Raw genomic sequence first — 22,457 nt, 5'->3', positions numbered from 1 at the left:
CCAACGTTTACCATCCAACCTGACGGAACTGGAGAGGATCTGCAATGAAGAATGGCAGAAGATCCCCAAATCCAGGTGTGAAAAACTTGTTGCATCATTCCCAAGAAGACTCATGGCTGTACTAGCTCAAAAGGGGGCTTCTACTCAATACTGAGCAAAGGGTCTGAATACTTATGACCATGTGATATTTCAGTTTTTCTTTTTTAATAAATTTGCAAAGATTTCTACATTTCTGTTTTTTTTCAGTCAAGATGGGGTGCAGAGTGGACATTAATGAGAAAAAAAATGAACTTTTTAGAATTTACTAAATGGCTGCAATGAAACAAAGAGTGAAAAATTTAAAGGGGTCTGAATATTTTCTGTACCCACTGTAAGGTTGTTCTGTGCGCACCGGACCTGTGATGAGGTCACAGGAGAGGAGGAGTCAGGGGTCACATGATCAGGGGCCTCAGTGAATGCACAGTGTGAACTGTGCGGCTCCTGTACAGTGATATCTGGAGTGAAGATACTACATGGAAATTTCTCCTTAGTCAGTGACATTTCCAGCATTATTTACTCCTCACTACTGGCACAATTACCCCGCGCCGCCTTTTCTACAGTTTTATATGTGGAATGTAACGTGTGATTTTCTCTGCTTGGAAACAAATAGACCACACACATGAGGTAATTATTACCAGTTACCGGACATCTACTATATGGTGGCATATGATTGTGCTATCAACTTCATACCAGGAGCTAAAATGCCGAAATATTGTTTGTTTAACCTCTTCCAGGGAGGGTGGCCTTGAAAAACTATATTTAGAAGAGTCAGTCTAAGGGTCATATATGGCCATCCACCTCTCCAATCACAGCGGGGTGAGGGAAGATCTCAGGCAGCACATTCAGGATGCTCAGGACAGTGCTCAAGAAGGTTTACCTATAAGCAAACTTTATGTACCGCCCTCTTTACACGTAGATTTTCTTAATGAAGTACATGATTATATTTTAGCTGGGCATGTGGGTTCGTCTGCCACTTGGAGATCTCTTTCTAGGTCCTTTTGGTAGCAGAATATTCTTAAGGATATTGAAGAGTATGTCTAGAAATGCAAAGTCTGTGAAAGGGCTAAAATATCGTTAAGTGGAAAAATTGTGGTCTTTACAATAACTCCCAAGTTAATTCGGGGGATCTTCATATAATCAGATAGACAGATTATTGGATGGGGCTGGGGAAAACCCAGCAGTCATGGTACACATAGGTACTAATGACAAAGTTAGAGGAATGTGGAAGGTCTTTAAAAATGATCACAGGGAATTAGGAGAGAAGCTGAAGTACATGACCTCCAAGGTAGTGTTTTCAGAAATACTGCCAATTCCAGTAGCATCACTAGAAAGTTAGCGGGAGCTTAAGGAGATAAATAAGTGGCAGGAAAAAGGGTTTGGGTTTATGGAGAACTGGGCCGACTTCTCTGTTGGCTACAGGCTCTATGATAGGTACAGGCTGCACCTCAACTGGGAGGGTGCAGCTGTGCTGCGGGAAAAATGGTAAAATAGATGGAAGAACTTTTAAACTAGGATCTGGGGGGATGGAGGTTAGTTGTGCAAATAAGGGGATAGACTAGACAGAGCGAGACAGTAGGGGTCAATGAAGATTCAGGGGGCTGGGACATTCAAGGAAAGTAAGGAGGCGAGTAGGAGAATAAATGTGCTAATAGTATTAAACATCTGCTGGCAAATGCAAAAAGTCTTGCAAAGAAAATGAATGAATTAGAGACTCTTATGTCAGCCACAGATTATGATGTGTTGGGCATTACGGAAACCTGGCTGGAAAGCCATGACTGGGTGACAAACAAAGAGGGTTACAATTGCACATGTTTTGTTATACACATGTTTATTTCCTTTATGTGTATTGGAACAACACAAGAAAACAGAAAAAAAGGCAAAGTGAACATAATTTCACACAAAAATGGGCCGGACAAAATTGTTGGCACCTTGTCAAAATTGGGGTGTTGAAAAATATCAACAATTTCAAGGTTACAAGTCCATCTCTCCAGCGATCTGGATGTTCCTTTGTCCGTGGTGCACAACATAATCATTACATTTACAACCCATAGCACTGTAGCTAATCTCCTTGGATGTTGACAGAAGAGAAAAACTGACAAAAGGTTGCAACGCAGGATAGTCCAGATGGTGGATAAGCAGCCTCACTAAAGTTCCAAAGAAATTCAAGCTGTCTTGAATGCTCAGGGTGTATCAGTGCCAGCGTGAACTATCCGTCAACATTTGAATTAAATGAAACGCTATGGAAGGAAACCCAGGAAGACCGCACTGCTGATACAGAGGCATAAAAAAGATACAGTTTGCCAAAATGTACCATGAGTAAGCTAAAATCCTTCTGGGGAAGCATCTTGTGGACAGATGAGACCAATATAGAGATTTTTGGTAAAGCACATCATTCTGCTGTTTAAACAGAATGAAGCCTACAAATAAAATAACACATTAACTACAGTAAAATATGGTGGAGGTTCAAAGATGTTTTGGAGTTGTTTTGCTGCTTTCTGGCATTGGGTGCCTTGACTGTGTGCAAGGCATCATGAAATCTGAAGATTACCAAAGCATTTTGGGTATCAATGTAGTGCCTAGTGTCGGAAAGCTGGTTTGCATTCTAGGTTATGGGTCTTCCAGCATGACAATGACCCCAAACATACTTCAAGAAGCACCCAGAAATGGATGTAAACAAAAAGTGCTGGAGAGTTCTGAAGTGACCAGCAAGGAGTCCGGATCTAAATCCCATAGAACATCTGTGGAGAGATCTTAAAATTGCTGTTTGGAGAAAAATATTAAAATTTGAGAGTCTTCAGTGGTTGATATCTTTGTCTAACGGAAAAGATGGTAACAAATTGTAAGCTTTCGAGACTACTCAGGTCTCTTCATCTGACATAGTATAACACAAAATCTAAAGTGTCACATATAAGAGTCACAGGGCACAGGAATAATACAATAGATAAGACAAGTGAAGTGAAGCAGTGAAGCAGAACTATTAGTATGGGAGAGGGAGAAGCATTTGTGGCCGTGAATATTGGAACAGTTCACAGATAAGGAGTGTGAAAGTTTTATTGTCCTGTGATTGAGGTCTGTTCCATGATTGTGATGCCCCCAAACCGTCTGAGGAGCACATTCCTTAGTTGATGTAGAAAGACATAAATCCATGCAACACATTAATTCCTGTTCTCTGAGTGTGTTAAAGATTGTGAAAAGTTTGTAATTCCACATTTTTCTGTCTCTCTGAGACTTGAAGTTACCTTTTAGTACAAGTAAATTGATGTCCATGATGCTATGATCAGGGATAAAAAAAAATGTTTGGGCACAGGTAGATCTATTCTTTTTTCTTTTATTGTGTGGGGATAAGAATTCATCCTTGTTTTAAGTTTTTGCCCTGTCTCCTCTAAATACAGACCCCTACCTGGACATTTGGTACATATAATTACGTACACTACATTAGATGTGATGCAGCTGAAAGTACCTGGGATCTTGTGACCCTGATGTGAGTTGGGAATCTTTATCTTGTCCATGGTCATTATAAATGAACAGGTTTTACATTTTTTCTGATTGCAGGGAAAGGTTCCTGTAGCTGTTGGAGAGGACAGGGAGCTTCTGGCAATGATGCTTCTTAGATTTGGTGGCTGCGTAAATCACAGGAGTGGGGGATCTGGAAATATAGATTGTAATTGGGCATCTTTTTGTAATAAAGGTTGTAATTTCCATGCAGCTCCCCTTAGCACCTCCAGATTTGGATTGTAGGTGACTACTAGAGGCACCAGGTTGCTTTCTTGTTTAGTTTTGAAATGTAGGAGAGGATTCCTTGATATTCTGATTGCTCTTGCAATCTGGTTTTCAATTGTTCTTTTATGGTAGCCCTCGTTCAAAAAGGTCTTTCTGAGGCCACAAGGTGTTTGTTTCTGTCCATAGAGTTGGAACATATCCGATTGTATCTGATGGCTTGGCTGTAAACAATAGTTTTTTATGTGTTTTTGATGGAAACTAACCCATGTAGCGGGTCAGGGACATCTCTATTTCATTATTATGTAGCTTAATGAATGTGTCCAAAAAGTTAATTTCAGTACAAGAGTGAGTAGTTGAGTTTTAAGTTGATGGTGGGATGAAATTGATTAAAGTGTTTATGGAACATCTTAAGCTGTTGCTCAGATTCCGTCAATGTAACGGTAGTAGGCAAGAGGCCTGATGGGACATGAGGACAAGAAGTCACTTTCAAGCTTGGCCATGAAAAGATGTGCGTACTGCGGAGCCATTTTACATCCCATTGCTGTAAAAGTCTCCTGCAGATATATGTTGTTATCAAATTCAAATAATTGTGGGTGAGGATGAATTTTGTAAGTTTCACCACAAAGGTGAAACAATCCTCCTAGTCTGTTTGCTTTCTCTCCCAGTACCTTTTCTTTCTATCACTGCTAAGTTTCTGGGAAGTTATATTTGCTCCTTTTTTATTTTTGGTTCTCATTAGCTTGCCTTCTTTGCCTTATATGAATGTATTTTAGTTTCTCACTCAGGGTTTTTCATGTCTTACTTCACACTTGTCTTTCCCGTTGTTGACAGTGTGTTGCGGCCTCCCCTCTGGTTCCTCAGGTGGTACGAGAAACTCCTCAACTGCCTATTAGGGAGTTAGGTCCGAGGTGGTGTTTTTAGTTGTGCAGCTAAGGCCTTTCTAATCTATAGTAACCAGTTGGCTGTAATTGCGGCATTCTCCCCTGTGTGGGTTCTCCGGTGGTTATCAAGATGCGCTTTCTGGTTAAAACATTTCCCACATTTTGAACATGCAAAAGGCTTATTTCCTGTGTGACTTCTCTGATGTTTCTTAAGAGATGATTTCCTTGTAAAATATTTTCCACATTCTAAACATGAAAAAGCCTTCTCCCCTGTGTGACTTTTCTGATGTGTATTAAGAGTTGATTTGCGTGTAAAATATTTCCCACATTCTGAACATGAAAAAGGCTTCTCCCCTGTGTGAGTTCTCTGATGTGTATTAAGATGTGATTTCTGTACAAAACCTTTCCCACAATCTGAACATGAAAACGGCTTCTCCCCTGTGTGGGTTCTTTGGTGCTTAACAAAATCTGATTTCTGGTTAAAACATTTCTCACATTCTGAACATGAAAAGGGCTTCTCCCCTGTGTGGATTCTCTGGTGCTTAACAAAATCTGATTTCTGGTTAAAACATTTCCCACATTCTGAACATGAAAAGGGCTTCTCCCCTGTGTGAGTTCTCTGATGTGTATTAAGAGTTGATTTCTGTACAAAACATTTCCCACAATCTGAACATGAAAAAGGTTTCTCCTCTGTGTGGGTTCTCAGGTGCTTAAAAAAATCTGATTTCTGGTTAAAACATTTTCCACATTCTGAACATGGAAAAGGCTTCTCCCCTGTGTGAGTTCTCTGATGTGTATTAAGAGTTGATTTCTTTGCAAAACATTTCCCACATTCTGAACATGAAAATGGCTTCTCCCCTGTGTGAGTTCTCTGATGTGTGATGAGATTTGTTTTCTCTGTAAAAGATTTCTCACATTCTGAACACGAAAATGGCTTCTCTCTTCTGTGGATTCTCTGGTGGCTATCAAGATTTGTTTTCCACTTAAAACATTTCCCACATTCTGAACATGAAAAAGGCTTCTCCCCTGTGTGGGTTCTCTGGTGACTGAGAAGAGATCTATTCTTCACAAAACATTTCCCACATTCTGAACATGAAAATGGCTTCTCCTCTGAGTGAGTTCTCTGATGTCTGATAAAAGCTGATTTCTGGTTAAAACATCTTCCACACTTAGAACAAGAAAATCTATTCTTCGCTGTGTGAATTTTTTGATGTTTAAGAAAAGACTTTTCGAGGGGTAAACGATTTCTATATTCTGAATGTGAAAATGGCTTTTTGGCTTTAGGAGCAATTCGCTTTTTAATGGTTATTTTGTGACTTTGATTTTCCTTAGTAGTCTGTAATGAATGAGAAGACAGGACCTGTTTCAAAGGATCAGATAATAGATCTTTGCGGGGAAGGGATGATAGTATATCTGGAGTAATGGCATTCATTTCAATTGTATCCTGTGGGATCTCAAGCTCATCTGATTTGAAAATTGAAGACGTCAGCTGTCCCTCTAATCTCCTGGTACAGTCATCTGCCAAGAAGAAAACAAATTATTATTTTTAAATAAAATATCCTTGAATTTTATATTTTTGAACATTTCTACCTAAACTGTCCATAAAAATGGCAAGTTATGTAAAAATAAATTAATTATTAACCAAGACGATGACAGTTCACAGTCTAATAGAAAGCCTCATAGCATGAACTAGTAGAGCAGGGTGTTCAACTGTCTGTTCATTCTGCCTCCCAAATCTATATATATAATCGTCTTATCCCGTCTGTCTGTCTGTCCAGGAAATCCCGCGTCGCTGATTGGTCCGGCCGCGGCCAATCAACGACGCGGGATTTCAGAAAAAGATGGCGGCCGTTAGCGGCTCATCTGCGGGACGGAGCTCAGCGGCGATGCAGCCGGGAGATGACCGGCGCGAGGCGCTCATCTCCCGGCCGCTAGCAGCAGAAGGACCCCGACCGGCGGCGCCGCTGACCTCCATGCGGCTAGGGTGTCAAGGGAGGACTGGGGAGCGGCGCTGCGGGTCGGGATACTTTTGCTGCGGACAGCCGCTCATCTCCCAGCTTCTCGCATCGGAAGTAGCCGCACAGGCAACGGCGCTGACCTCCATGCGGCTAGGGTGTCAAGGGAGGACCGGGGAGCGGCGCTGCGGGTTGGGATACTTCTGCTGTGAGTAGCCGCTCAAGCAGCGGCGCTCCCCGGTCCTCACCAATACGATTCCGCTCCCCGGTCCTCACCAATACGATGTGCTGATTGGTCACGGCCGCTGCCCGCGACCAATCACCTATTTGGGCGCCACATTTAAACACTGCTGTGCTGATTGGTCGCGGAAGCTGCCTGCGACCAATCAGCGATTTTACCGCAACATTTAAACAGCGGCTGGGACCAATCACCGATCTTGGCGCCACATTTAAACACTGCTGTGCTGATTGGTCGCGGTAGCTGCCCGCCCGCGACCAATCAGCGATATTTGCGCGAGATTTAAAACCCGCTTCTATGATTGGTCGCGGACGCCGCCCGCGAGCAATCACATATTTTCGCGCCAAATTTAAACACGATCTCCGGCCAATTACCGCAGGATTTCAAATAAGTACGCCACCTTTGGGAGATAGCAGGGCTAACTCTGCCCATGTGGTCATGTGACTCACCAACTGCTCATAACGTACTGAGCAGGTTTTCTCTGTCACACGGTGCGAGGGACTTCAGTCACACGGTGCGAGGGACTTCAGTCACACGGTGCGAGGGACTTCAGTCACACGGTGCGAGGGACTTCAGTCACACGGTGCGAGGGACTTCAGTCACACGGTGCGAGGGACTTCAGTCACACGGTGCGAGGGACTTCAGTCACACGGTGCGAGGGACTTCAGTCACACGGTGCGAGGGACTTCAGTCACACGGTGCGAGGGACTTCAGTCACACGGTGCGAGGGACTTCAGTCACACGGTGCGAGGGACTTCAGTCACACGGTGCGAGGGACTTCAGTCACACGGTGCGAGGGACTTCAGTCACACGGTGCGAGGGACTTCAGTCACACGGTGCGAGGGACTTCAGTCACACGGTGCGAGGGACTTCAGTCACACGGTGCGAGGGACTTCAGTCACACGGTGCGAGGGACCTCAGTCACACGGTGCGAGGGACCTCAGTCACACGGTGCGAGGGACCTCAGTCACACGGTGCGAGGGACCTCAGTCACACGGTGCGAGGGACCTCAGTCACACGGTGCGAGGGACCTCAGTCACACGGTGCGAGGGACCTCAGTCACACGGTGCGAGGGACTTCAGTCAGGTTTACTGAACACGTTCTGCCAGTGACAGTGCGCTGAAGAGATACTTCTTTACGCTTCCTGTTTTATAATGGGTCGTAAGCGAAAATACGCCACGGAGGAAGACAGAAAAGCAGCAGAAGCAGCAAGAAAACGACAACGTCGAGAGCAACAGACACCACAACACACTGCCGCCAGACAAGCCCTGGATGCGGAATCTCACCAAAAACGCTGGGAACAGGAGACACCGCAACACACTGCCGCCAGACAAGCCCAGGATGCAGAATCTCAACAAAAATGCCGGGAACAGGAGACACCGCAACACACTGCCGCCAGACAAGCCCAGGATGCAGAATCTCAACAAAAACGCCGGGAACAGGAGACACCGCAACACACTGCCGCCAGACAAGCCCAGGATGCGGAAGCTCAACAAAAACGCCGGGAACAGGAGACACCGCAACACACTGCCGCCAGACAAGCCCAGGATGCGGAATCTCACCAAAAACGCCGGGAACAGGAGACACCGCAACACACTGCCGCCAGACAAGCCCAGGATGCGGAAGCTCAACAAAAACGCCGGGAACAGGAGACACCGCAACACACTGCCGCCAGACAAGCCCAGGATGCGGAAGCTCACCAAAAATGCCGGGAACAGGAGACACCGCAACACACTGCCGCCAGACAAGCCCAGGATGCGGAATCTCAACAAAAACGCCGGAAAAAGGAGACACCGCAACACACTGCTGCCAGACAAGCCCACAATGTGGAATCTCAACAAAAACGTCGGGAACAGGAGACACCGCAACACACTGCCGCCAGACAAGGCAAGGATGCGGAATCTCACCAAAAACGCCAGGAACAGGAGACACCGCAACACTGCCGCCAGACAAGCCCAGGATGCGGAATCTCACCAAAAACGCCGGGAACAGGAGACACCACAACACACTGCCGGCAGACAAGCCCAGGATGCGGAAGCTCACAGAAAACTTCGGAAGCAGGAGACACCACGACACACTGCCGCCAGACAAGCCCAGGATGCGGAAGCTCACAGAAAAATTCGGCAACAGGAGACACCACGACACACTGCCGGCAGACAAGCCCAGGATGTGGAATCTCACAGACAACGTCGGGAACAAGAGACACCACAACACACTGGCGCCAGACAAGCCCAGGATGCGGAATCTCACAGACAACGTCGAAACAGAAGACACCACAACACACTGCCGCCAGAAAAAGCCCAGGATGCGGAATCTCACAGACGTCGGAAACAGGAGACACCACAACACACTGCCGCCAGACAAGCCCAGGATGCGATGCGGAATCTCACAGACAAAGTCGGGAACGGGAAACACCGCAACACACTGCGGCTAGACAGGAACACGATGCGGAATCCCATAGACAATGTCGGCTGAATGAATCTCCAGAATCCAGGGCAAACCGAAAACAACACGATCGACAAATTTATCAAAAACGAATGCTCTACCAACTAAGGCAAACCCAGCAGAACATTCAACAACTTGCACGTTACGTAACAGTCAATGAAACTATAATTATTCAACACTACTGTGGGAAGATGAATGTAGTTTGTTCTAAATGCGACTCTCTGAATTTCATCGAGGAAAAACCATCTGACAATCAGTTTACTCAATGCTGCCAAAAAGGAAAAGTGATGCTACCAAGATGTCACTACTCAGATCTGTGTGAGCAGTTGATGAAAGGAACGCATGAACACAGTAGAAATTTTATGCAAAATATCAGAAGTATCAACAGTTCTCATGCGTTTGCTTAATTTGGTGCCAACATTGCACCGCCCCCTGGATTCGGACCGTATTGTTTTAAAATTCATGGCCAAATCTACCACCGCACTGGAACACTTCACCCAGAACTAGGACAACCACCAAAATTTGCACAATTATACATCTTTGATCCAAATGAGGCTATAGAACAAAGGATGAACCTAAAAGAAAATGAAAAGTGTAATGCAGAACTGATGAACCTAATTGCCGTACATTTACAAACAATCAGCCCATTTGCTGCTGCATATCGCATGCTAAAAGACGTCAAAGCTGAGGAGGAACAGAGAGCTATACAAAATGGGACGGAAATGCCTTCTATTATCATGGCCATTAAACAAGAACGTCAACAAGATCCCCGATGTTACAACAAACCACGTGTAAGTGAGGTCGCAGTTGTTTTTCAAAACGATGATGGAGAGCCTCCTTTTCAAAGAGATATATTAGTCCATCTTAAGCCAGACAAAAACAACCCTTTCGTTCCTAAAACACAACGTATTAGCATTTTGCACAGCAACCTTGATGCTCTTCTGTATCCGCTATTCTTTCCAAGCGGTGATCAAGGGTGGCATTAAAACTTACACCAGCAAAGAACTTCAAGAAGAATTGCACAACTACAGTACTACAGTTTTCTTTTGTCTGTCCGAAATTACTTCAATCCTATTTTAAACGGTGGGAAACTGACACAACAGTACTTAGTCGACGCATACGTTAAAATTGAAGCTAATCGGCTCAATTTCATACGAATGAACCAAAAACAACTTAAAGTTGAAGACTACTGCGTTCTTTAAGAACATTTGCAAAAACAATCCATTCAAAAAGGAATTCCAATTGGAAAAACAGTAATTCTCCCGTCGTCCTTTGAAGGTAGCCCCCGCAACATGCAACAGCGTTATCAAGATGCAATGGCAATAGTAACAAAGTATGGAAGACCTGACATTTTTTTTTAACAATGACCTGTAATCCGAAATGGCCGGAAATTACCGAAAATCTACAACCCTGGCAGCAAGTTGAACACAGGCCGGACTTAGTTGCACGTGTATTTCGACTAAAACTCAGCAACCTTTTAAAGACATCAAAAATGGGCTTTTTGGAACAGTCGTAGCAATGGTACACGTCATAGAGTTTCAGAAACGAGGTCTCCCACATGCACATATACTAATTATTTTAGACGCGGATTCCAAGTTTTGAACGGAGGACGAAATTGACAACATAGTGTGGGTTGAAATTCCTAACCAAGAAAAGTATCCTGAATTGTATAATATTGTAATCTGTAATATGGTTCATGGCCCATGCGGTGTAGCAAATCCAAAAAGTTGATGCATGGAAAACGGAAAGTGTACAAAAGGGTTTCCAAAGCAGTTGAAACAGCACACTGTTAAAGATTTGGATGGCTACCCATCCTACCGGTGACAACTGATTGATAACATTGTACACAACAAAAAGATTATAAATAACTCATGGATAGTTCCATACAACCCCTACTTATTAAAACGCTACAACTGTCACATCAACGTTGAAATCTGCGCTTCAATAAAAAGTGTTAAATATCTTTTCAAGTGCATCTACAAGGGGCATGACAAAGCTAACGTTGAAATACAACAGAAAACAGTCAATCACGATGAATCATCACGGTTTGTTTAATCAAGATATGTCAGTGCTCCAGAAGCTGCTTGGAGAATATTTGCGTTTCCAATGCATTCACAGTCCCATGCCATTATACGTTTAGCTATTCATTTACCAAATCAACAGCAACTTTATTTATTTGAAAATGCTCAAGTCGAAGATGTCTCAAAAAATTTAAGCACAATGTCAACATTAATGGAATGGTTTTTGCTGAACCAACGTGACGAAAACACAAGGCAGTATTTGTATTGAGAGATTCCAGAGCATTACGTTTGGAATAAAACTTGGAAGCCAAGACAACGAGGACTTAGCAGAATAATTGGCCGCATGTATACTGTTAGTGTCAAGTATCAAGAAAGATATTGCCTTCGGCTGTTACTACTGCATGTCAAAGGAGCTAGAAGTTACGAAGATTTGAAAACAGTTAATGGAGTATTGCACGATACATTTAAAGCTGCAGCTTTGGCTTTAGGACTTTATTGGATGATACTATGTGGACACTTACTTTAGAAGACGCAGTTACCCTACATATGCCTAAGAAACTTCGTGAATTGTTTGCCTACATTTGTGTCTTTGGACCGCCTACAAATCCGGCTCAACTTTGGACAAATTTCAAAGAACATATAATTGAAGATTACTGCTTACGTCTTCACAACAAAAGTGGAAATTGTCAAAATTGCGAATCTTATGCCATGCAAGATGTCCAAAATGTCCTACTACTGCATGGAAAAACGTTTTCAGACTTTAATTTGCCACAGCCTGCAAGTCAAGTTGCACAAATTCAAGAGTATGACGAAGCTTATGAATTATTGTTGGCAACAGAGAAGAAAAACTCCTTAAATCAACAACAACGGATTGCATATGACACTATTGTGAGAGCTGTAGAAAACCAAGCTGATCCAACGCCAAAATGTTTCTTTATTGACGGTCCTAGAGGCAGTGGTAAAACATACCTCTATGAAGTTTTAATGCATCAAGTTAGAGGGTTGGGAAAAGTCGTATTGCCATCGGCTACAACAGGTATTGCAGCAAACCTTTTAAGAGGAGGTCGCACTATGCATTCACTCTTTGGGATACCAGTTCCAGTCAATGAAATCTCCATTTCCAGAATCAAACAAGACACATTTGCAGGAAAACAGTTAAACAGTGCAAATCTTTTGATACTTGATGAGTGCACCATGGCGCCCAAATATGCTTTGAGCTTAATTGACAGACTTCTGTGTGAAGTTATGACTACAAATATTGCAGAAAAAAATGAAATTCCTTTTGGAGGTAAAGTTTTTGTCCTTGGCGGAGATTTTAGGCAATGCCTTCCAGTTGTACCAAATGGAACAAGAACAAATATTATCGAGTCCACCTTAAAAATATCTGACCTTTGGAAAGAGTTTAATAAACTCCAACTAATTAACAACATGCGATCTTCTGACCCAGAGTACAGCAACTGGCTTTTAAACTTGGTAATGGTGAACTTACCAATGAATATAACCTTGGAGAAGACATTATTGAAATACCAGAAGACATGCTGTGCACTGACTGCATCGTAAGTGATGTTTTTGGACGTGTTGAAATTGATGTGAACGACCAAAGCAGTGTTGAAAGGGCCTCTTCCTATGCAATTCTCTGTCCCAAGAACGATGACGTAGCTCTGCTAAATTCCCGTGTGATGGATAGAATGCCTGGAGAGTATAAATTGTACAAAAGTGATGATTCGGTGGATGTCGACAATGAAGATGAACGAGAGCATTATCCAGTTGAATTTTTAAATAGTGTTACGCCATCAGGAATGCCGTCCCACAGACTACAACTTAAAGTTGGATCAATCGTAATGTTGGTGCGGAATCTAAATACAAGAAATGGTCTATGTAATGGAACTCGCCTTATTGTCACTGGACTCCATTCCCACATAATTCAATCAAGAGTGATCAGTGGATCTGCAAAAGGAGACGAAGTGTTCATTCCACGCACTGATTTATGTCCTTCAGACACCGGTCTTCCATTTAGGCTTCGACGTCGACAGTTTCCAGTAAAACCAGCATTTGCCATGACAATAAACAAGTCACAAGGTCAAACTCTACACCGTGTTGGCATATATTTACCGGAGCCCGTTTTTGGTCATGGACAACTCTATGTTGCATTTTCAAGAGTTAAAATGAGATCCAATGTCAAGGTGCAAGTTTTGGATACCCATTTACAAGGAAAGTTGCTTAGAGATAGTCCAAAAGTATTCACCAAAAATGTCGTGTACAAAAATATTTTAGGTTGATATTGTTAAGAAATATATTCTAGAGTCGTACTTCTTTTGTCCGATGATTTATTTTAAAATATTGTTAGATATTCATGGAATAGTTTATATATTTCGATCATCTGTTTAATAATTTTGTTCAGTTGTATTAAGTTCTATAACCAATAATAGTTAATAAAGTATTATTTTGTGTATTTATTGTATTATTGTTAAATCTTCATAGCGACATCTGCAGCATGTGCTACTAAAGTGAATGCAGATTTGTGCCTCTCCACGCACTTACTCCCGGCGTGGAAAGCAGCGAATCTACAGACAGCAGCTAATCACGGCAGTATCTGAGAGCGCGTGCTGTGCCTCACATCCTGCGAGGAGCTGCTGAACACAGGACAGACAGCGCTGGAGCAGAGAAAGGAAACAAGGTGAGGATTAGGGTTTAGTTTTTTAACTGTGCTGTGGAGATGGTGGAATGAGTAGGTCATACAAAACCAGGATAAGCAGGCCATACAAGCTAAGATGAGGAAGGCGTACAATCCAAAATAAGTCAGCCATGCAAACCAGGATTAGAGGAATGACGGAGCCATACAAACCACATTGACAGACCGTGCTGTGGATGCTGGATGTGACACGATGAGGGATAACCCCGCCCAGAGCCCGTCATTCACTGTGGTGCGCGAAACAGCAGACCCCTGGCTGCAGCCGCAAATAGTCGTGATGTAAACCGAAGCAAGATCCGGCTGCAGGCGGGACAATTACGTGCTGGCTGTGCGTCGTCAGCGATGTTGTCACAAGCAGTATTCACAACATGACGTAATGACAAAATTCATTAGGGCCACCTAGGGGATACATTGTGAAGTTAATTTAAAGTAGTGCACAACCCATTTAAACACTGCTTCGCTGCTTAGTCGCGCCCGGTCGGCCGCATGTGACGCGCCCCCTGGGCCATATTCTTTAGGGGAATACCCGGAGCCGGATCAGATGGGGGTTGTAGTCTCCGAGTGGCTGTGACCCGGTCCGTGCCCAGGGTGTCAAGCTCAGAGTATGTGGCAGTCCTACAGATGTTACAAAGTTCGTTATGTCGACTACGCCACCCGTTGGATTGCGGTCACTACGGCCGCCGCTGCAGCAGGGTCCGCTGAGGCTGATGGTGTTGGTGCAGCTTTAGATAGTATAACCCCCAACGGGAGGGGTATGGCCTCAGGGGGTCAGGTGCAGAGGATGGGGGTTGTGGTGGTGCAGCGTAGATATAATTAAAGACAGAGTCGGGTTGTGCAGTTCAGGGTGTTTACTTACTGCAGATGTTCCGGTCACTCCGGCCTTCAGTGACCACCCGAGCCGTGCTGCGTCCACCAGGTCCTGGATTCAGCCAACCCCCAAACAAGTCCGGAGCGTGACCCTGAGCTCTCCTTCTGTCCTTTCCTCTGGCCGTCCCCACTAGTGATCCACCTAGGTCCAGCTCCCTCGGGCCTTCTGTTGGGAGACCCTTGGCCTTGGGTTCCCTGACCCTCCACGTGGTTTGCCTTCGGGGTGGATGTGGTGGGTGGCCGTGGCAGACGCTGCCCACGGCCTCCGGTCTCTGGCTAGGGTGTGCTTTTGCCCCCACCAGTTTGGGATCCGGTACCCTATTGCCGACTCTTCACCCGGTGATTGAATTTGGGTTCTCAGAGTCCTTTCTTTTTCCCTCTCTGGGTCTTTCCTTCTCTGCTCCACTCTCTCTCTGCAGGCTCATCTGGACCTCTGCTTCTTACTGACTCTGACAGACTGACCCTGATCTTAGATGGTGCCCACCTTATATACTCCCTCTATGTGTGAGCTCAGGTGACCAGCACCCAATGAGCTCCTATCTTTACCCAGGCTGCTCCCCCTATCTGCCCCTACACTACTTGGGATGTACCACCCCCCTCCCACTCCAGCCAGGAACAGACTCGGTCGTACCTGCACATTTCTAAGTGGGAGTACCGTCGGCCTGCTCCTCGGAAATGGGATGTGTGTAGTGCATGCAGCCTACCGAGCTCAGGTCCACACTCCATCCTTACCCGGGAGTGGAATATCACACCTCTGGGTTGAGGTGCAATACCCCTGTAGCAGCCGAATCCTCAGGGTGCTACATTCCCCCCTGGTAAATCACAGCACGTCCTCGGGCTGTAAGAACAAAACACCACAAAACATACAATTTTTTTCATATAAACAACAATATAAAATATCATATATATATCAGAAAACTTTTCATATAAATAACATTCTCGTCGCCTCTGCTCCTCCTCCGGTCACTGTGCAACGTGTGACCGGGTAAAGTGCGACAGTCTTTTCTTGAAAAACTCGTGGCTTTCCTGTAAAACCAGTAGGGGGCGCTTTAGGACGCGCAACTATATACAGGGGATATGGCCGCTCTCAGTCCTCGGCCAGGTATAAGGGAGGAATGACCGCTCTCAGTCCTCGGTCAGTGGGCTTTAAGGGATAAACGGGTAAACAGTTCACACTTGCTGGTCCCAACGGGGACTATATTTTAACTAAGTAACAGTTTCTTTGGTACCCCTACGGGCAACTATGTACAGCTTCTACTCTGCCGTACTCAACGACGACGTCCTCCTGCTCTTTCTTTGTGGTTACCTTTAGCTTCAGACCCGTCCGGGTCCTCTTGTTCTTCCTCCTCACACCGCAGCTCTTCCTCCGTCAGGCGATGCACATGGAGGGCGTAGGGTCCTTTGGCACACTTGTGCCGGGTGAAGGTGACCTCGTCCCCGATGTAAAGGTCACGACCTCTGTGTCCCTCTGGTAGGTGGGACTCAACGTCTCTTCTTGTCACGAAGACGTCGCCTGGGGTGCGGTGATCTCGGATGAAGCCCCACCCGTGCTGCATATTAAACTTGATCACAGTCCCGGTGGAAGGGGGACCATGAGCTGCACGGGGACTCCTCCTGGCCCGGCTCTTCTGCTCCGCGCTCTTTATTTGGGCTTGTTGTTCCCGGACCCGCCTCTCTCTCCGCTCCCTCTCAAAGACCTCGAGCTGTTGCCGGCAGCACTCTGCACACTCCGCTGCAGCTGCCCGGGTCTCCTGAGTGAAGCCCATGAGGTCTTCTCCGGTGGGGTCCCACTCAAACTGCGCTTCTGCTAGCGGGGGCGAGATCCTCTTTACGGGCTTTGGAGCCGGGATCAGGGGTTCATCTAGGGGTCTCTCTTTCCGGAGTCGGGGATGGTGAAACTCCGGTGGCCATATAAAGGGCTGCCCATCCGGGCACGTATGTTGGGCGAACAGATCTTCTCCCAGATGCGGCACTCTTGGTTTTATGGGCGCGGTGGTGGTGGCGCCCGGGTTGCCCAGGCCTTGCGGCCAGGCCTGGGGCACCTGGAAAGTGAAGGGCACCGTAAGGACGGCGGCGCCCTGGGCTACTTGGCCCTGCGACCAGGCCAGTGGCTCCGCGGAGGTAGGGGGCGCTGTTGGTATTGCGGCGCCCGGGGGTACTAGGCCTTGCGACCAGGCTGGTGGTACTTCCTGCTTGGTCACGCTCGGGGACGAGGCGTGTGACGTCACAGGGGTCGCGGCTGCGGCTTCCGGTTGAGGCCTAGTCTGTGGCGGTGACGTTGCGGTTACGGGCACGGCAGGGGGTACTTCGGGCTCTGCGACGGGGAGCTGGGGCAGGTACGCGGTTTCCCGGTTTGGGGTAGAGACGTCCCCTTTACCTGCCTCCTTTCGTTCGGCTCCCTTCTCGGCGCCGTCTCCGGCCTTGAGTCCTCCTGCGCCATCCTCAGAGGCGGTCTGTCTCCTCGTCTCGGGTGGCGTGCTCCGCGGACGGGTTCTTGTCTGCTGGGCCATCTCACGGCTCCACTCCGCCAACGTCTCTCGCTGTACCCGGGCCATCCTCCGTGCGAGGCCCTCCAGCGCAGTCTGTGCACACTCCCGATCTCGGGGGAGCTGTGCCAGGACCTCCACTAAGCCTAGTGGGGTCGTTGCTTCTAGCAGGCTCCTGACCAACGGGTCGGTGCTGCTCTGCTCTCCTTCCGTTGTCTCCAGCAGGCTCCTGGCCAACGGGCCGGTGCTGCTCTGCTTTCTCGCCATCTCCGGGTAAGCTCCTCCGATACCCTTCTCCAGGCTTCTTGCCTCCGGGTGCGCTCTCTCCAGACTGCTCCAAGCGACACCCATCTTTGCTCTCTTCTCCTCAGTCCTCCCACTTCGAGGGCGGTCCCGGGGCCACTTGGTGATTGTCAGCTCCAGGGGCAGTTCTTTCACGCTGACAGACACCTCTAGCATCACAGTCTCTGTTGGTGGGGGCGGTTTCCACTTTTGGCGCCATTTTCGGTCCTGGCCCACGATGGGAGGTGGCCTCTTGCCACCCTCTGGCACGCCCATAATGGCGTCCGCTCTTCCAAGGCGGGAAACCTTTGGAAATGGCGGGAATCGTCTCCCAGTGGCGGGAAACTCTGCAGATGGCGGGAAAACGCTGTTAATGGCGGACAACCGGCGGGAATCGATCTGTGATGGAGTCCGATGGCGGGGACCCTCCGGAACCGGCAGGAGACTTCTTTTTGAGGTAAACTTGCACTTTTCTTCAGGCACGCAGTACCCGGGTGTTGCGGGCACGTAATCCTGCCGACTACGCCAAAGTTGACGCGCCCCCTGGGCCATATTCTTTAGGGGAATACCCGGAGCCGGATCAGATGGGGGTTGTAGTCTCCGAGTGGCTGTGACCCGGTCCGTGCCCAGGGTGTCAAGCTCAGAGTATGTGGCAGTCCTACAGATGTTACAAAGTTCGTTATGTCGACTACGCCACCCGTTGGATTGCGGTCACTACGGCCGCCGCTGCAGCAGGGTCCGCTGAGGCTGATGGTGTTGGTGCAGCTTTAGATAGTATAACCCCCAACGGGAGGGGTATGGCCTCAGGGGGTCAGGTGCAGAGGATGGGGGTTGTGGTGGTGCAGCGTAGATATAATTAAAGACAGAGTCGGGTTGTGCAGTTCAGGGTGTTTACTTACTGCAGATGTTCCGGTCACTCCGGCCTTCAGTGACCACCCGAGCCGTGCTGCGTCCACCAGGTCCTGGATTCAGCCAACCCCCAAACAAGTCCGGAGCGTGACCCTGAGCTCTCCTTCTGTCCTTTCCTCTGGCCGTCCCCACTAGTGATCCACCTAGGTCCAGCTCCCTCGGGCCTTCTGTTGGGAGACCCTTGGCCTTGGGTTCCCTGACCCTCCACGTGGTTTGCCTTCGGGGTGGATGTGGTGGGTGGCCGTGGCAGACGCTGCCCACGGCCTCCGGTCTCTGGCTAGGGTGTGCTTTTGCCCCCACCAGTTTGGGATCCGGTACCCTATTGCTGACTCTTCACCCGGTGATTGAATTTGGGTTCTCAGAGTCCTTTCTTTTTCCCTCTCTGGGTCTTTCCTTCTCTGCTCCACTCTCTCTCTGCAGGCTCATCTGGACCTCTGCTTCTTACTGACTCTGACAGACTGACCCTGATCTTAGATGGTGCCCACCTTATATACTCCCTCTATGTGTGAGCTCAGGTGACCAGCACCCAATGAGCTCCTATCTTTACCCAGGCTGCTCCCCCTATCTGCCCCTACACTACTTGGGATGTACCACCCCCCTCCCACTCCAGCCAGGAACAGACTCGGTCGTACCTGCACATTTCTAAGTGGGAGTACCGTCGGCCTGCTCCTCGGAAATGGGATGTGTGTAGTGCATGCAGCCTACCGAGCTCAGGTCCACACTCCATCCTTACCCGGGAGTGGAATATCACACCTCTGGGTTGAGGTGCAATACCCCTGTAGCAGCCGAATCCTCAGGGTGCTACACATGCATATTCTAGAATACCCGATGCATTAGAATCGGGCCACCATCTAGTATTGAATAAAAAGCTATCAAACAATGTTATGCAGGCGAAAATAATACCAATAAAAACTCGTATTCGTCTTGCAAAAAACAATCCTCACTCAGTAGTGATGAGCGAATATGTTCGAAATCCAATCTGCAAACTTAAGTTCGATGCGAATGTGGCACTTTCGGATTCGTGATCAGAAAGGCGAGCAAAATTTGTTAAATTCGAGAAAATCAATGAAGTTTGGCGAATTTCCGTGGTTACGTGATTGCGGGGCAACTACAGCGTTTTTTACAGTTTGCTAGCATAGTGCTTGTGTATGATGATAGGGCAGACGTGGCAGATGAGTGGGGGGCTGGTGATAGCGCAGAACAGGTCAGATCAGCGGCGAGCTATTTTTTTTTCCTGTAATCGGTAAGTTTAAGTCAGGAAAGCGTGGCTAGCCAATCAGAGCGCAGGAAGCATCCACAGTGTCCCAGACACAAGGGCTTCTGCAATTGGCTGCTGAAATCACATGACCTCTTCATATAAAAACCGGCCATGTTCCCTCAGCGCCATTTTATGCATGTCACTGATGGTGATAGACGCTACTCAGTGTGCTCTCTCCTGTGCAATGAGAGATATTAGCTAGATAGATGGGCACTTCTGTGGAAGTCAGATAGTGTTGATAAAGTCCTGTGCTGTGTACCTGTTCAATTGACCTCGCAGCCCTTTTTTTTGGTTTTTGTGCAATTACTGAGATTCTGACAGAAAGACCAGGGCCTATGGCATAGAACAGTGTTGTGCACCGGTTGTACTGTCTGTGTTCCATGCAGACCTTTAATCTATCTTTGCACTTGCTAATTTGATAAAGCAAGCAAGCCCTTGTAGGTCACTTTTTGATTTTGTGGGCTTGAATTTCATCTGCAGAGCTTGTCAGTGCAGAGCTTCTGAGTGCTGAACACAAAAAACTTTTTTTTTCATGTGCTAATGTGATAGTGCAAGCTGTGTTAGCCCAGTTTGTCATTTTTTTGGTGGGTGAAATTCAGCTGTTTTCAGAGTAAAAAAAAAAAGATTTTTTCTGTTGCTAGCCACAGTCCACCAAAGATTTTTTTGTGTCGCAGTCGTGTTACACCCTGCTATAAGCCACCTAGTGCTTTTAGTGGCGGTGAAATTCAGCTGTTTTCAAAGTAAAAAAAATTGTTTTTTTCTGTTGCTAGCCAGTTCACCAAAGATTTTTTTGTGTTGCAGACGTGTTACACTCTGCTATAAGCAACCTAGTCCTTTAGTGGCGGTGAAATTCAACTGTATGCAGAGCTTATGCAGAGTAAATAAATCTATTTTTTACTGTGACTAACATGATACAGCAGGCTAGATCTGAGTTTGAAATATCTTGGAGCATATATTCTATGTTATACAGGCCTCCTCCACAGTCAAAAAATACTTTCTTCGATTAATAATGTTATACAGCAGGGGATATCTCAGTTTGAATTTGTTTGGAGAATATCTCTTATGTTGTACAGGCCTCATCCACACTAAAAAAATACTTTCTTCTGTTACTAACGTCATACACTAGGGGACATCTCAGGGTGCCAAGGGAGGGTGATTCACAGCGAACGAGGGGGGTTGGCGATACCAGAAAAACTGTTAGTGAAGGTGTTAGTTAAGGTGAGGAACAAATGGAAGAGGAAGAGGTGATGGGTGAGCAATAGTGTTGAGCGAGCACTAAAATGCTCGGGTGCTCGAAGCTCGGGCCGAGCTCACTGTGATACTCGGGTGCTCGACCCGAGCAACGAGCCCAATGTTAGTCTATGGGAGACCCGAACATTTTTGCGGCGGCTCCCCCGGCAGTCTGTAGAAAGCCTAAAAAGTGCCCAAAACGATAGTGACAGTGCTCAAATGACATGGGGACAGCATGGGGATCGCCCCAGGAAGCATTTCTGACCCCCAGGTCACTGCTGTCAACAACGTGGTCAGAGGTATTAAGCCACTTTTACAGGCTCACAATAAAACGTTCAAAAACGAAAGTGAAAGTGCTTTCCTGTGAAATATGTTAACCCCTTAACGACCATAGGTCTTTCTGTTTTTGTGTTTTCCTTTTTTGCTCCCCTTCTTCCCAGAGCCAGAACTTTTTTAATTTTCGTTTAATATGGCCATGTGAGGGCTTATTTTTTGCGGGACGAGTTGTACTTTTAAACACCATCACTGGTTTTACCATATCGTGTGCTGGAAAATGGGAAAAAAATTCCAAGTGCAGTGAAACTGCAAAAAAAAATGCAATTCCACCGTTTTTTTTTGGGTCCTTTTTTTACCACGTTCACAAATTGCTAAAACTGACCTGCCATCATTATTTTCCAGGTCGTTGCGAGTTCATAGACACCAAACATGTATAGGTTCTTTTTTATTTAAGTGGTGAAAAAAAAATCCAAAGCTTGCTAAATAAAACAAAAAAAATGACGCCATTTTCCGAGACCTTTAGCTTCTCCATTTTTCGGGATCTGGGGCCAGGTGAGGGCTTATTTTTTGCGTGCCGGGCTGACGTTTTTATTGATACCATTTTGTGGAAAGTTGTAGCGACCAAAAAAACTTAATTCTGGCGTTTAAAATTTTTTTCTCGTTACGCCGTTTACTGATTGTATTAATTCTTCTATTATATTGATAGATGGTGCTCATAGCAATTGAGACATGACAACCACAGGCGTCTGCTGCAGACCCTGAGTTGTCATGCCCACCCATTGGTGACCCGCGATCACGTGACGGGGTCACTGATGGGCGGGGCTTAGGACTCCCGGAAGCGCGAGTTAAATGCCACTGTCAGAGATTTAACATGTTAACAGCCACGGGTGGATTGCGATTCCAATAATCAGCTGACATGTGCTCGCTTCAGTGCGGGCTCACCGCCGGAGCCCCCGCTGAACCGGCCTTCCCGACCTGGTGCGTACTATTACTGACCAGGTCGGAAAGGGGTTAAGGAACATCCTTTCCAGGGTAAAGACTTGTGTATAAGGTAAAATAAATAACCAAAAACAAAAATACTCCTCCACACCTTGGGCTATGTTCACAAGTAGCATTTTTTATGCGTTTTTGCACGTTTGTATTGCTTTCAACCGTGAC

General features: G+C 46.5%; 1 protein-coding gene across 1 annotated transcript in view; it reads right to left on the bottom strand.

Moving 5' to 3' along the window:
* Window positions 1–1,850: 1,850 nt before the first annotated feature.
* LOC141164419 (uncharacterized) overlaps window positions 1,851–22,457 on the bottom strand; it is a 73,669-nt gene continuing 53,062 nt past the window's right edge. Inside the window, exon 7 of the mRNA XM_073649619.1 lies at window positions 1,851–6,158. Within this exon, the coding sequence (XP_073505720.1) occupies window positions 4,705–6,158 (1,454 nt within the window). The 3' untranslated portion in view covers window positions 1,851–4,704. The remainder of the gene's footprint in view (window positions 6,159–22,457) is intronic.

This window comes from Phyllobates terribilis, unplaced genomic scaffold (assembly GCF_046119375.1).
Source record: "Phyllobates terribilis strain yellow unplaced genomic scaffold, ASM4611937v1 Scaffold_10__3_contigs__length_209671492, whole genome shotgun sequence".
NCBI lineage: Eukaryota > Metazoa > Chordata > Amphibia > Anura > Dendrobatidae > Phyllobates > Phyllobates terribilis.
This window is presented reverse-complemented; position numbering and strand designations above follow the sequence as displayed.